Source organism: Cricetulus griseus, chromosome 8, assembly GCF_003668045.3.
Source record: "Cricetulus griseus strain 17A/GY chromosome 8, alternate assembly CriGri-PICRH-1.0, whole genome shotgun sequence".
In the NCBI taxonomy this organism is placed as follows: domain Eukaryota; kingdom Metazoa; phylum Chordata; class Mammalia; order Rodentia; family Cricetidae; genus Cricetulus; species Cricetulus griseus.
In genome coordinates this window covers 53,723,299-53,738,929 of record NC_048601.1, presented here as the reverse complement: position 1 = coordinate 53,738,929, position 15,631 = coordinate 53,723,299, and the positions used below count along the sequence as shown (strand labels likewise).

The following is a 15,631-nucleotide window of genomic DNA, read 5'->3' as shown; positions in this document are numbered from 1 at the left end:
GTTCTTGTAATTTGAAGATTCTCCTTCTTGTCCCTTCAGGTCCCAGCTTTCCCAGCCTGTGCCCATACAGGCGCTTGAAAGGGTTCTCCTCTGACCTTAACTGAATTGCTGCTGCTCCTCATCCTCATACCTCATTTCCCCCCCCACCCTCCTCCCTCTGTTTAAGTCCTATTCACCCACCCCTCAGGGCTCGGCCCAAATGTCAGCTTCTCAGAGAAGCCTATTGCTTAGATCAACCAAATTAGATCCTTACTGCTACTCTTGCTAGGCATTTTCCTCTTCAATAGCATCACTCTTAGCTCAGTTTGTAGCTCAAGAGTGTTTACTTGTTTGATGTCTGCCTTTCCAAGGGGAGTCTAGCTCCAGCAGGGCGGGTTCCATGTCACACACAGTGAGACAACAAAGCCTCAACAGACAGCTGCAGCACACAGAAGAACAGAAGTGAGTTCAAAGGTCAAATCCATGTGGAGGACAGTGAAGCTCAACAGACAGATTTGTTGGAAAGACCATGGAAGCGTCAGGAGGTATTCATGTCAGTAGAAGCCAAACTATAATGAGTTTGAGAAGTGAGATCATAACTTTACCACTGTACCTCCAGGACACTCCTGGATAAAGGGGAAGGAGGAGGAACCCAGAGGGCTGCTTAGAAAGGGGGTATTGATTTCAGGAAGGGAGCTAAGGATGAAGAGTGGGGCTCTGGGGAGGGGCAAGGAGCTATGTCCAGATCACCTGAAGGTAAAGTACCTCTAAAGCAGACTTCCTCCACACTCAGAAGCTAGGAAGGAGCTGGGGTTGGGGCTGATGTGGCAGGGAGTCTTTGGAATGGGGTGTAAGGAAAGGTGTTCTTCCCAGACTGTCAAGGCCTCTCACAACTCTTGGAAACAAGGCCCCAGTATGGAAGAGCTCCTAACTGGTACTGAAGTCCTATATGACAGGCCTAGAGGGACATACAAGGAGCAGCTCTCAACACAAACCTGCTAGAGAGAGAAATGCTCAAGACTAGGAGACACTGCAGGCCTTGGGGAAAGCCAGGAAGGAAGTCAATTGGGCAGAACAGAGAAGACGAACACAGTTTCTGACATGAGATGCAGCCCAGAAGAAAGATGCCCTTGGAATTCAGAAGACTGAGTGATGAATCTAGAAAGACAATCAAGAGTGCTGGCCTGGCTATCAGGACCCAAGGGTCACTGTTGCTGAGGGTCTGTCTTCCTGTTATCTTCAGTCACAGTAGGAATGGGGGACGTGCATAAGGGACAAGCAGTCTAGCAACTGGCTCCCATGCAGGACATCCAGAACTATGAGCCCTTCACTTGGGGCTGAACTCTGATCAGAAGGACTGGGGCGCCACCCAAGCACTTGAGGAAGAACAGGAGGCGAGCAAAGGGGAGAACACAAAGGGTTTTAGAGGCTGAGTATGGCTTGAAAGAGAAGCAACCTGTGGGCCCAAAACCACTGTGAACATTGGTGAAGGTGGGGGCCTAGGCAGGAACCCTGGGCCGAACAACTCAGACAGGGTACAGGCTTTCCTGCTGTCCCAAACCACCCCGAGGATGCTGAACCTGAAAACAGCCAAGGCCCCTGGGCCATAGAGCGTGAGCATGCAGCAGTGGATTAAATAAAACTCGTGAGGCAGCAAAGCCAGCTCTCCTGAGGGAGGATTACGGAGGCACTGTGAAGAATGAAGGGCTAAGAAAGAAAGGAAGGAAGCCTGCCACATCCCAGCTGCCGAGTTAACAGTCTCACTTATTTCTCATCAAAAACCTCTTCGGCAGAGGTTAAGCACACAATGGACATTGAGAGCACTGGCCTGGTGTGGCTGCTTGAAATTCCATCCACGCACTGCCAAGTTGTATTTCTATTAATGTCCAGTGTGTGTCAGAGCGGAGATAAGGTGCCGACATCATGTCCAACCAGTCAGCTAGAGAATGGGCCCATGTTCAACACTGCCTGACACTGGATGCCTATGAATGGAGGCCGCACTGCCTGTGTGTGTTTTAGTACTAGCTGCCATCACCACAGGCAGTATGGAAGGGATCAGCTCAAGGCCAGGTCAGGTAACCCATTCCACATACCACAAGACAGAGGTACAGATAACAGCAACCCACAGATCAGAAGGGAAGAGGAAGAAGTACAGACAATGAGACCCAGGGACAGTAAGTAGTAGGGAGGCAGTCCAGCCATGGATGGTCCTTTCTAGGTGACAGAACAGTATAAAGCCATAGAAGCCTGCACTACACCACTAACATCCCCAAACCATTTCAACCCAGTGGCACTAATCTTTGTCACTGGGGATATACTACATAAAAGGTTTGCTCTCCTCAACTGTCTGCTCTCCCTCAGGCTCTAGCCAAGGGCACAACACCAGAATGGCAGGGAAGTCCCAGTGTGATGTGGCACTGGGAAGGGGACTGAAAAGTGCAGGGCACACAACTGTCAGAGCAGATACAGAGGTAGCCAGAGAACACAGCACCTACACCCTTCTTCCTTAGCCTCACATGGGTCCACAGCTGACAACAATCCTTGAGCCCTCGTGTCCAGATCGATGCAACTAAGAGTGTCAACTACTGGAAGCTGTGCCTCCTCTCCAAATTCAGATTAACCTGGGAGCACCAAGAAAATAGCAGATGGTTCTAAGAGAAGATGGGGCCATAGGAAAGAGGATGAAGTGGGGAGGCAGAAATACTCCAGTGCCCCAATGCAGTCATCATTTTGCTCTCGGGAACACTGTGTCTGCCCCTTCTTTGCTGTATTGAAACGTGACCCACCTGAATCCTCTTGTCCCTTTAGTCACCTGGTCTTCTCTCCTACATTTTGAAAGAGCTGGGCTCCATGCTAAGAATTCACTGACCACTTCACCTGCCAGAACACACAGGGTGCTTTGTGTCTGCCCTTCTGTGCTGAGGCAACCTGTTGACTCCCGGGGAAGTATTCTGCATGACCAGGAAGAAACTGAATCTCAGAGGCTGAAAAACATGCACAGGTCACATCACAGGTCACAGTGACAGCACCTGCAGAGTCTTGAAGCTAGAGTCCAGAGGTCAACCAGTTCTAAGGCATACAGCAGAAGGTGATATCACCAGCCCACTTCTTGTCTGACATAACCCCAAGATTTGGTGTCAAAAACTCAGGTGCCCAACTAAAATGACTCACTATCCCAGCCCTCCTTTCAGCCTGAGTCCTGCCAGAGACTTCCTGGATCTCTTCAATATGAAGTAATAAAGCTTCACTAGGAAATGGGCTTTGGAACCGTCCATTCTGAATTAGAAAATGATGTGACAGCTAGAGGTCAGTAGCCACTCTACATCCATTAAGAGAGGGACACTGAGGATCAGAAAGAGACTGCAACCCTCCTGACATACTAAGCTACCGTATCTGCCTGGACTATCTATCTATTACTGGATATCTTAAGCATAAGATAAATATGCCCCACTCTTTAAGCTACTGCCAAGGGGGCTTCTGTGACAGCAAAACCTCCCTGAATTTGGTGCACATGTTAATCTATCTAAACATGAGAAGAGGGGTGTGGCTCAGCCACTGAGTGGACACAATACAGGAGAGAGTCTGAGACTTTAAGGCTCCCCCATTCAACTGATGGGTCAGTGTAATAAGCTTTTTCAATTCCTTGTCTTCCAGTACCCATCAATGGCATCTACCCAAGGGGCAGAAAATTTGCTTAAGTGACAAAAAGACAAAGGTGGCATAGTGAGCAAATCAAACAGACATCACACTAGCTCTGCTAGCCTCTCAAAGGCAGCACAGAGGTGGGAACTAGCCCGACCAAGCAAAAAGGCACACACCATCAAAATAACAGGAGCAGCAAGACATAATAAGGTTGAGTAACTTCCACCCAGGGAAGAAGGCTGAGTGGGCACCTGGGTATACCTCTATCATCTCACACAGGCAAGGAGGGTGGCCCAGTGCTGAAACCAGATGTCCCATAAGCTTAGGCTTATGCATGGCACCAAAAGCTCTGCTCAAAACACAAAGCCTAATTACCAGCTAGACCTGGGCCTTCCACAAGTCAGAATACAGTAGAGAGTCAGAGAGGGCATCTCTTGCCACCCTGACACTTCCAATGGCTGGCAGCTGGCAGCTCACTTCTTTGGGGACACACTGGATATACAGAGGCTAGGGGCCTGACTGTGGTTGGCAGCCTGGTTGGTCTTCAAGAGGGTGGAGAGAAAACGCTTCCTTCACAGTTTTCTCCAGGTCCCAGCCTCATCTGTCAGCCTGCTCATTTGTCTCTAGTGTAACATAAATTTTCATAGACACACAATCTGCTAATTAAAAGTAACAACACTGGGGATGGAACCACAATCAGCCACTTGCCTAACAAAGTTCACACTAATGAGGACTTGCTGCTTCTGTGGGCACACAGTGGAGGGCACCAGGATGCCCCCAGACAACTCTACAAGGCGACACTGGAGGCACCTATAACCCTGTGATGGGGCCCAGACTGGAAGCCCACTCCAAATCCTTACTTTTTCATTAGAATACAATGTATATACATCTTATGATACCCAAAAGTGAAGCTTCTAAAGAATGTGAAAGCCAAAGAACAACAGCTTTCTTCAAACAGGCCCCCGGGCCCCCTGCTTCTTCCTAGGGAGACCACCATTCATCTCTACCTTGTGTAACTGGAACAACTCAGGCCACCTTGTCCACACCAATTCCTATCCTAGCATTTCCCCCTAGCCTCACATTACACCTTCTGAACCTCTAACAAGGGACAACTGCTAAGGAAACAGCTAGACTTCATGATATGGGTGCCATTATTAAACACCTGATTAGGGTGAGAAACGGGCTTCCCAAGGGAGATGCTAAAACCTCTATCTGCAGGTCTATTGGGCCTGCCTCAGGGTACAGCCCAGTAACCTATCAGTGACAGAACCAGCAATACCTTATGTGCCCCAGAATGCACTGCAAAGGATCCTCTTTGTTCTGGCCCTAGCCTCCCACGTGGCCTGGGATGTAATTGCTGCTCAGAGTCCAGGGATTCCCCAGGGATGACCACCATCCATCATTTTCCAACTCCAGCAAAACCCTGATCACTATCTCCTACAAGGCTGAGCTCAGAATGTCTGTACCCCTCCTCTAGAGACAGCTGATTGTCTTCCCAAGCTACCCTGGGCAGAGGTAAGAGGACCACCCTGTGCCGTTGTTGAGAGAGAGAGAGAGAGAGAGAGAGAGAGAGAGAGAGAGAGAGAGAGAGAGAGAGAGAATCACCAGGCACTCTAGCATGGATCAGGCTAAAATCAAAATGGAGCCACTCATGCTAAAGTTCCCCATCTCCAAACTGAAACTAAGCTGTTTATTCAACCTTCCCAGAAACAGGATTAGAAAGAGAAAAACCAAGCTTGTACACAGACCAGTATGAACCATTATGACCACGAAGTTCCTGAAGTCCAGATCCTTACACAGAACACAATATGCTCAAGTGAACTAATAACCAGGTCCTATTGTCTTGTCTCCCTGTCCTCACCTTAGAAAAGAACCTTTTGAGCTTGTTTCTGCTGTCTTCAGAAAATCTTTCTGGTCAAACTGCTCAGTCCCCTATCCAGTCATCAGAACATGGATCTACTTCATGGGATGGAGTGTTTCCCAGTTCTAGATTTGAAAATTAAGCCAAGTAAGCTCTTTAAACCAAAGCATTAGAATTTGGTTAAGCGACAGAACCAATTCTATAGATGACCAAGGTGTATGAACTATAATCTTTTAGACAGTTAATGGGTGTGCTCAGATGATCCACAGCAATGGTCACAGTGTGTAAGGGAGGGGCACTTTTTCACTATATAAAATGGCAAAGAAAAGCCAAATTGGGCACGAAGTGTGATTTCAGGATTTTTCCCACTGTGCATCTCACTGCAGATGAGGAGACTAGGGCTCAGATGGCAGTCAACATAAAATCCTCCCACTAAGAAGTTGGACATCTAACTCTCAAGGTACTCCCCAAATTAAAAGACTAAGGTTAGAGAGATGGTTCAGTGAGTTAAGATCCCTGGCTGTTCTATCATAAGGATCAGAATTTGGATCCCAGCACCCATATCAGATGGCTCACAAATGCCTGTAACTCTAGATTCAAGATCTCTATGTCCTCTTACGACTTCTGCACACACACACACACACACACACACACACACACACACACACACGTTCATTCTTATATTCTATCTGTGTGTGTCTCTCTGTCTCTCTCTCTCACACACATGAATAATTTTTTAAAATAATTTTTAAAAGATTGAAAGACTGTGTCAGGCTTATCCACTAAGAAGCTGAAGCAACTCAGCACACAGCTCCTAAGGCACTGGGTACTACGGGACACTTCTAGGACTAAAATCAGAGCTGGGTGTAGTGCCCATGGCTGAAATCCTAGGAGTCTGAAGGCTGAAACTGGAGGACTGCCCCAACTTCAGGGCCAGCTGGGTTATATAGTAAGTTCCACAGACCCTGTCTCCAAAAGTAGAAAAACAAAATAAAACCCCCAGAAGTGAACACTGTCAATCAGAGTTTTTCTGTCAAATCCAGTCAAATCCACAGCCCAGGGCCTTTTTTGGCACGGCCTCTGATAACAAGAGTGGTCCAGGTGTATTTCAGTGTCAAACACAACAAAGACAAGCAGAGATTGTGTGTGGCCTGTAGAGCCTGGAGTATTTCTTCTCTGGATCTTTACAGAAAAACAAAGCCACCTCTGATCTGATCTAAAGACCAGGCTCAACAGACAAAACAAACAACAAAGATTTAAGGATTTTAAGGACAGAAGGGAGGAACATCAAGGTTGTTTCCCCAGTTTATACCCTTTATCAGCCATCTGGGTGCTGGCAAAATAGACACAGGTGGGAATTCAAAATGTCTAAAAGGAGCCTAGTTGTGGACAAGGCCACCAAACTGTTTAGTATGTCAATTCCCAACTTCATGGGTCTGCATTCCCAAAACCCACTTGTCCTGTTTCCTGGCAAATGAAGCCAGAAAAGTCTATTAAGTCACTGGCTAGGAATCAAATATACATCTTTCTAGTTGATTTTCTCTTAAACTTCTAACTGCAGGTATTTATTCTCTGTGTTCGTACCTATGGTGTACATGTATAGGTCAGGTGATAACCTACAAGCATCAGCTCTCTCCTTCTACTATGTGGGTCCTAGAGAATAAACTAAGTCATTGGGCTTGCAGCAAACACCTTTACTCAATGAACCATCTTACTGTATCACTACCACCTCCCTTTTTGAGATAGGTTCTTGCTACACAGTCCTGGCTGACCTGGAACTTGTAGTCCCAGCTAACCTCAAACTCATGGAAATTCTTCTACTTCAGCCTACTGAATGCTGGGGTTACAGTGTAGTACAGCACACCAGGCCCTGAATCAGGTTTTTACCTTTTTTTTTTTTTAATTTTGAAAGAGCTAGAACTTTATATTGCTATCCATCCTATTGATAGCTATGATAGGCACTTGCTTCCCACTCTTAGTAAAGGAAAACTAGCCAATAGCCTTCCAGACCTACTGTCTGCCAGCCACACATTGTCCATTTGTATGCTAAGCACTGAAAAGACCAGCATGGACAGCTCTTACTCTCCGATGGTTTGTCTGAGGAAACGCCTGCAAAAATGTAGGGGGATATTTGGGAGAAGGGCTAAAAATTTCTACCTCATTAACTTTTGAAAATTGCAACTTAGAGCCTGTCTTAACAATGTTTTCCTCACATCATAAGCTAGAGATTCACACAGCTTCATGTGGCAGCTTCTGGAAGCATCCAAACAAGGCAGGAACTGTGACAATAACCCAAAGAACCTGCCACCTGTGGAGAAGACAGGATACCTACTCTTTTTTAAAAAAAAAGATTTTATTTATTTATTATGTATATAACATTCTGCTTACATGTATATCTGCACACCAGAAGAGGGCACCAGATCTCATAACAGATGGTTGTGAGTCACCATGTGGTAGCTGGGAATTGAACTCAGGACCTCTGGAAGAGTAGTCAGTGCTCTTAACCTCTGAGCCATCTCTCCAGCCCAGGATACCTACTCTTAAGGTGAACTTGTAGGCTCAGACTGGCCACATCTGAGAATTGAGTGGCCCACCAACTCTAAGAGTATCTGATCCCATGGTTGGATATGCAATTGAGCACTTCCCAGAGTTGATGCTGAGTCCTCTCTTTATGTATCTTGTAAAAAGAAAAATCCTCCCAAGCTCATTCAGCCCCAGCATCCTTCCTCTATCTTCCTCACCTAGCCTCTTTACTCCTTCATATCCAGTTCACCTGTCTCCTCTTCCTAAAGGCCTTTTTCACCCTCCAAGAGCCTATCACCTTCCTCCTCCAGCATCTTCCAGTCCCTCCTTTCAACTCTGTACTGTCACTCACAAGAATCTGTCACTCTCCTAACAAATACATCTGCTTAAGAGCAGGAGCAGCCTATTTATCTCCATCTATTAAAAAACTAACCCAGTGCCTAGCATGCTATGCTCACTCTGTGTGTGTGTGTGTGTGTGTGTGTGTGTGTGTGTGTGTGTGTGTGTGTGTCTATATGTATGTCTGTGTGTGTGTGTGTCTGTGTATGTGTGTGTCTGTGTATGTGTGTGTGTTGCTTACAAAAGAAGAGGGGAAGGAGGAAGCAAAAGACAGAAAGAGAGGGAGAAAAGGAAGGGATGGGAGGGGAGGGAGGGGAAGGAAAAGGGAAAGGTTTCTGCTGTCTGTCAGGCACACTGAGATCTCAGATACCTATTAATCCCCACCCAGAAAGTAGAAGGCAAAACTATGCCTCAGAACAGAAGACTCAGGTTCCTAAACCAATTCATTCTCTCCTGTTTCTACCAGAGTATTTGACATGAATTCCAGACTTCATCCTCAAATCCAAAGGGAATTCTTGGCTCACATAGGCTCCAGTGACACTCATGGCCTTCACCCACAACAGAGTTGGGGCTGGACCCAGCTGCAAGGGCAGGAGCAGATATGGTACACAGAACTGCCTATGACTCCTGCACTAGATGGGAAATGTTAAAACTTCTATCAGCAGAAGCAAGTTATAAAAATTATTACCTTTCCTTTTCATTAGTTTTATGAACTTTTCCCAATAATGAGCTTAATCGCTCACTCATGCAGAAGAGGATGAAAAACCAATACTGCAAAAGTGAGAGGCAAACAGAGAGGGCAGAAGAGCACATCAAATACCTAATGCCTCTCATTATGTCCAGACAGGGCTACAGGTCTAAGGGTATGAGACTTAGTCACAGAGGCACAACGGAGGCTTGGCAGCAAGTTCACTCCAACAGCCAGCAGGTGTGCCTTAGGTTTACCTGCTCCTAGTGCAAGAAGGAAAGCTCTCATCCACACACATCTACAGTCTACCAGGCCCTGAAGCTCTGCCCTGAGGGCTGCCAAGTCCCAGCCTGTTAGCACTTGTATGCAGAAGGCGTGGACAGTGTGGAAGGGGGGAAAAGTCTCCATACATAGTTCAAGAGTTTTTTTTTTTTTTTTTCTCTCCATCTTTTTCCCTCTTGTTTAAAGTTTAAGGTTTCCCCCATTTAAATGTTCCAGAGTTAGAGTTCTCTGCACTGAAAGTACTTGCCAATGTCACCCATCCACAGCGATCAGCTTCCTTTGCACTGATGGAAATAGCACCTGCCCAACACTGACAACTGACACAAAAAGTGCCTTAGTTCCCTTCTCCTGCAGAAGGCTGCAGGTCTCCAAAGCCACCTGCTACAACATCTCTTCTAGAAGGTTTGGTATTGCATCTGCTGCAGGTCCTTCTATGAGAGGTGCACCTGCTGCAGCACTGACCAATAGAAACCAACTCCAGCAAATTAAAAAAAAAAAAAAAAGAGTGAAATGGTAATATCAGCAGATGACATGATCTTCAAGAAGGTAAGAGGACCAGAGCAAAAACAAGGGTATCCTGGAGGGGTAGGAGAGAGCAAAAGATATAACCTAACAGCGTAACGGACCTCATAGCCCACCTAAGATGTAATAAATAACTACCACCCTGGCCTCCCACTCTCCCTCTGTACTCAGTTCAAACTGAACTCCCTGGGAAGGGGCTGTCTCTCCCTGGCTGAACTTAGGACATATGCCCAGATCTAGCTTCCACTATGGCACTGAAATTAGAATCTTACTGAGGCAGGAAAGCTCCTGAAAGAAGATCTGAACTCTAGTCATATGGAGAAAAGGATGTGGAGCAGCCAGAAGTGGAAACACCTACAAAACCAAATAAAGTATTTTCAGCTTGAATGGACTTGCTCTATTATTCCCTGGAAACTCTGGTTTGCAGAAGTCATCATCCATCTAGGAAGCTGGCAGAAAGCTAGTAGGGGCACATTCTCTTCATTCTAAGGTAGCAATTCATTACCAAGCACACAAACAAAACCCCCACACCTGCATAGGGGCAATTAAGCCCCTCCCACTTAACCAACAGAAGTACTTACCCTAGGGACAGTCAATGTGAAGACAAGAGGGAAGGCCTAGCTTCTTTTTTGCAGGTTAAGGAAAGGGAGGCTGTGAATTCCTCTTCACTATCCTTAACACCTTTCAGGTGTAAATGAGTGAGCGCACTCCTGTGGGCTGCCATATTCTTCTCTCTAGAACTGTCCCAGGTGAGATGACTCCTGCCTTGCTCAGTCCACATGACTAACCTTGTATCTCTAGAAAGTGATCTTTTGTCAGGCTGCCTGCAATGGAGTGACAACCTGCCTCTCTGCAGACATCCTCTTTTTTAGGAAACCTCAGGTACTGTTCTAAAAGCACAAGTCAGATAGCCCATTCCCAATGTTACAACTGTCTCTACTGTTTCAAGCCACTGAAAGTCTTCTACAATCTGGCTTCCGGCCTTAATCATCTCATCCTGTATCCCACTACTTGTCTTAACTACTTCCTAGTCCTAGTGGCTACTTATCTTTCAGGGTGAGGGCCAATGTCATCTCTAGTTTACCAGCAGGGTACAGCACCCCCAAATAGTTCATCTCTGCCATTTAACACTGACTGGAACCAACTCAGTCTCTTTCAAAGTTCCCAAGCTACTCCTGTCTTTGCCCCAAAAATGAAATGTCCTGAAGGCCTGGAGCTAAGAGCTAGTATCTTCCAGAGCACCCACCAAATGCTTTGAAAAGCTGTGTGATCAGGACAGTTAGCTTTATCTTTCTGCCCATCTCCTCCCACAATTGCAATCTTATCCATTTCTGCACCCTTCTGTATACATACACTACTAACCTAATGGAGGCAAAGATGCCCCCTAGACTCAAATCCATGGTCTCCAAAGCAAATGTGATTAGATGCTGCCAACAGCCAGACCACAACCCCTTGTCAACAGCCTGGTTTTGTTTGTCCACTTCTCTACCATGGCAACAAAAGGATCCTAGTTGCAAGACAGCACAGTCTCCCTAGTCACTCTGGGTTTGAATGGTTTAGCTCTGGGCACCCAGTGAAATCCATGCAATGGAATGGAAGAGAAAAGCTACTGGGGGTGGCTCTGGGAAATCTGTCCTTACTGACAGAGACAGAGGCTGACACAGCTTTTCTCCTGCAACTCAGAGTTGTAATCACAAGGAAGCAGCAGCTATTATGGAATTGTGGCAACAGTCAGGCTGAGTGTGGCTAGTTCACTGGGACAAACAGAGAGGAGGGAGGATGATGATGCCAGTGAACTGCTGAACTGGTCCACCTTAGGAGTGCGCTTAGACTCCTTACTTGTAAAATAAACTTTGCATTAAAACAGGAAGAATCCTGACTAACAGCTCCGATCAATTAGATGCATTAATAACAGTAGCAGCAGTCATAGCACTCTTTCATTATTTGCCAGTTCGTGCTAAGCCCTGGGTAGTTATTATCTCTGACCCCTGGGGCAATCCTGTGTGTGAGCATCATGATGCTCCAACAAGGCTCAGTGTGCTGAAGCTGTAAGCAAAGGGCTAGGCTTTGCACCTGGACTGCCATGCTGTGAAAATTATGTGCTTGGTGTCACACATGCATGACCCAGAGCCCCACCCCTATGCCCTCCTGACACAAATGGCATTGCAGCGATACACCAGTGATGGCTATGACAAATGAGACTCTCAGTCCCCCATGGTTCTAGAGGCCTAAAGCCACAGGAATGGACTTTGACAATGTGGCAAAACAAATCAGTGAGTCAAGAGTCTGAAGACTCCAAGTTCCCAGTGCCTGGAAAGTACTTTTCCCCTGAGCCACAACTTATATAGCCAGCTGTAGAGCAACCTCGGCCCCAGCTCCTGGGCCAGCTCAGAAAGACCACTCACCAGCAGTGCTGACTTCTGCTGCTCACGGGTGGGGCTGGCCCGCTTCTTAGGCAGTGATGCCTTCAAGTGCTTCTCAACTGCCTCTTTCTCCCTTTTCGCCACCTTGGCCAGCTCATCCTGGACTACAGCCTGCTCCTGTTGGAACCTGGTAGGGAGAGAAACAGAGAAACTGATGCAGAAGTCATGACTGGAAGAACATGGGAAGGAAAAGACCTGCCTGCTCTCGATACCTGACTAAGCAGGGATGGGGTTTTCTGACACCTTGTCTACCCAGAAGCACAGGACAATTCTTTCACCTGAGGGGAAGCCTCAGTGACAGCACCCCTAACCATGGGACAGTGACACTAAGACAACACAGATCAAAAATAGTAGAGCTAGTCACAGGCAAAGAATCGGACAGTCACCTGCCAGAGGAAGTGTGTCAGGGCAGAGATGAATCTCATGAGTGCCATCTTTTCAAACAAGTAGGCAGGATGGGCTATATCCTTCTTGTTTGGCTGAGAGCATGAAGGTTTTAAACAGCAGCAGTTTGGGGTTTTAAGCATCTAACTTTGTTCTGAGTATAGCCATACCCTTTGACCTGTCCTGGAATTCTGCTAGTATATCCTAGTAGATAAAAGTTAGCAGGACTAAGATGCCCTCCACATTGTTCATGAAAGTAAAATAGTGCAAGCAGCATCAAGGTCACCATAGAGGAAATGCCATAGCACCATAGCCCCACTGCCAACTTGGATTTATCTGTAATAAGTTTAATGTAAAAATTGAGAATGAATAAACAATCTGATTAGTAATAAACATGCTTGAAAGCAGGTGTAACTGATAGAAAGTAATTATAATAGTAAGTTAAGCAGCAAGATATGAAAATGCCTATGACATTAATATACCCTAAGCTAAGGTAAAGACATGGTGTGCAAGAAACATCCCAGAACAGCCACAGCAGTTACACTGAGATAATGAGTCTGTGGGGATTTGTTTTCATTTTATGTATTTTTCTAAATCTTTATCAGCAAGTATTACTTTAAAATTGTTAAAAGTTACTGAGGGGAGAGGGGAGGTTGTACATTCCAGGAGATGCCTTTGGGATTCAGGAGGGTAAATTTTGAGAACACAGGTCTTTACCTAGGGCTGTCCTGCTAGAGGGCAAGCTCCCAGTCAGAGCTTACACTGTCCATGGGCTGAATCTGGGCCCTAAGACTACACAGTAGCTGTTTCCTCCAGGATGGTGAGGAAGCCCATCAGCAAAGGCCACAGAGGACAGTCTCTGTGAACTGTGGCCAGGCACCATGCCTACTCCTGACTATGCTCCCGTTAAGAACATCCTCCTCTTACTCCTTCTTATGCAGTGATTTCTCCAGGTGACAACTGTGGGTCAAACAATCAGGAAGCTGGCCTATACAAAGAGGCCTCTGTGTCCTAGACACTTTTCTATACATCCCAGGGGCAAAGAAAATGGTCTGTAGTGAGCTCTGGAGACCATGGCCTGATGCTGGCAGGAAGTTCATCACATAAAACTGGGGAAGCCACACTTCCTTCACTCCTCTAAGAACCTGTCTCTTCAGTGCTAGGTTTTAAAGATGGATTCGCCTTTGGTCACCAAGTTTCCTATGCCCTTTTCAGTGTATTTCACCTTCAAATTAGGACCAGCACTACCTAGAGTTGTGTTTTAACACAAGTAATATAAAATATGAGGCAAGTGCTCCAGGTCCTGGCAGGAGGTGAGTGGTGGGTATGGGGAGATGCAGACTCTTAGGCTTACCTCTTGAGATCCTCTTTCACTGCTGAGGGTTGCTGACCACCACCACTCTCTGCCCTGGGCACTTTGGAGTCTGCAAAGGAACCAGAGGAAAAGGGCCAATCAGCAGCCAGGACTGATGAAGAAAGGGTGCAGGAACACACACACACACACACACACACACACACACACACACACACACACACACACACACACACACACACACACACACACTGCACTCCCTCAGGAAACTACACTCTGCATTCGGACAGATGTCCCTATGGAAAGGCACACTCATGCACAGACTGTAGTTCCAGAGGCAGATAGGAGCATAGTCTCAATTCAACCAGTCTGCAGAGCCAAGTGACAGGAAGCTGCTCTGCCCACAGGTTCTGCAGCAGGGCATCTTCGTTGTGGGGCTGGCAGCAAACCACCTGAGTGCTGCCCTCTAAGTTCACCATTACTTGCCCCACAGCTGTGAGAACTCTGAGGTTACCTCTTAGACACAGGCCAGACATGGCTGAGGGTGGTCACTCCTCTGCCATGTGCCTGCAAGAGGAGGGTAGAGGCTCTTGTATCCTGTTTATTTTTATACTTGCCATGGTTTGAATGCTTGACCCTCTAAAACTCAGGGTGAAACATAACTACATTCTAACAACAGTAAGAGGCAAAGCCTTTAGTAGCAATTAGGATTGGAAAGCTCCCACCATGGATGGCATTGTTAACTTTGTAAGATAATGAAAAGCCTGAGCTCTCACACTTGCTCTGCCCCCATGTGAGGCCCTATGCTGAGACTGTGCCCAATCCTCATCAACAAGAAAGCCCTGACCAAATGCTGCCCTTTGATTTTGTTCTTCCCAGGTCCTAAATTGTAAGAAATTGACTTCTTTATAAATTATCCCAACTACGGTATTAAGTCATAGCAACCAAAAACAGCATCCATGTGAACAGATTCCTAATCCTGGTGTGGCATTCTCTCCATATTAAAATATCTTGCTTCTTTAAGTACAGAACTAATGGGTTGTTGGAAACTTCTCTCATGATGATAATGAAGATACTCCTCCCCTCCACAGCTTCCATCTTTCCAAATGTGCCCTGAGTCCCCCACCGATACCTCAGGATTCTAAGGCAGGAGCACTAGCACCAAATATCAGCAAAGGGCCAGGCAGAGAGCAGGAGAGGCATTCACAGGTCTGCTATTCCATTCCAGACGGAGGGCATGTCCAAAATGACCACATGCACCCATGTGAGGACAGTGGCACAGCTGAGATCTGAGGGAGTCATATCACATGCTCCTCAGGCTCTCACCTGGAACTGAAGCAGAAGTAGACTGCTACTGGAGCCTGCATTTCTACAGTAATGCTTCTCCTACTCATTTATAAGAGACTTGTTTGGGTAAAAATTATGGTATTTGTTTTTGTTTTGATAGAAAATTCACCTTTTTCTGTGCTGGGAGTATAACTCAGCTGGTAGGGTGCTTGCCTGGCACACAGGAAGCCATGGGTTTTACCCCAGTACCACATATACCAAGTATGGTACATACCTGTGACCCTAACGCTGGAGAACTCAGACAGGAAGAGCAAGAGTGCAAAGTCATCCTCAGCTACATACAAAATTCAAGACCAGCGGGAGTACATGAAACTTTGACTCAAAAAAAT

The 15,631-nt window shown here is 46.5% G+C and overlaps 1 protein-coding gene across 3 annotated transcripts in view; it reads right to left on the bottom strand.

Annotated features, from left to right (window-relative positions):
• The window catches only part of Chchd6 (coiled-coil-helix-coiled-coil-helix domain containing 6), a 225,450-nt gene that overhangs the window by 186,372 nt on the left and 23,447 nt on the right, over nucleotides 1-15,631 (bottom strand). For all 3 annotated transcript variants that reach the window (XR_004771040.1, XM_027428846.2, XM_027428847.2), the window contains exons 3-4: nucleotides 13,998-14,067; nucleotides 12,242-12,386 (exon numbers count right to left, since the gene is read on the bottom strand). Coding sequence is in view for 2 of the 3 variants with exons in the window: in XM_027428846.2 (XP_027284647.1) it covers nucleotides 12,242-12,386; nucleotides 13,998-14,067 (215 nt within the window). In the remaining variant the exon portion in view is untranslated. The remainder of the gene's footprint in view (nucleotides 1-12,241; nucleotides 12,387-13,997; nucleotides 14,068-15,631) is intronic.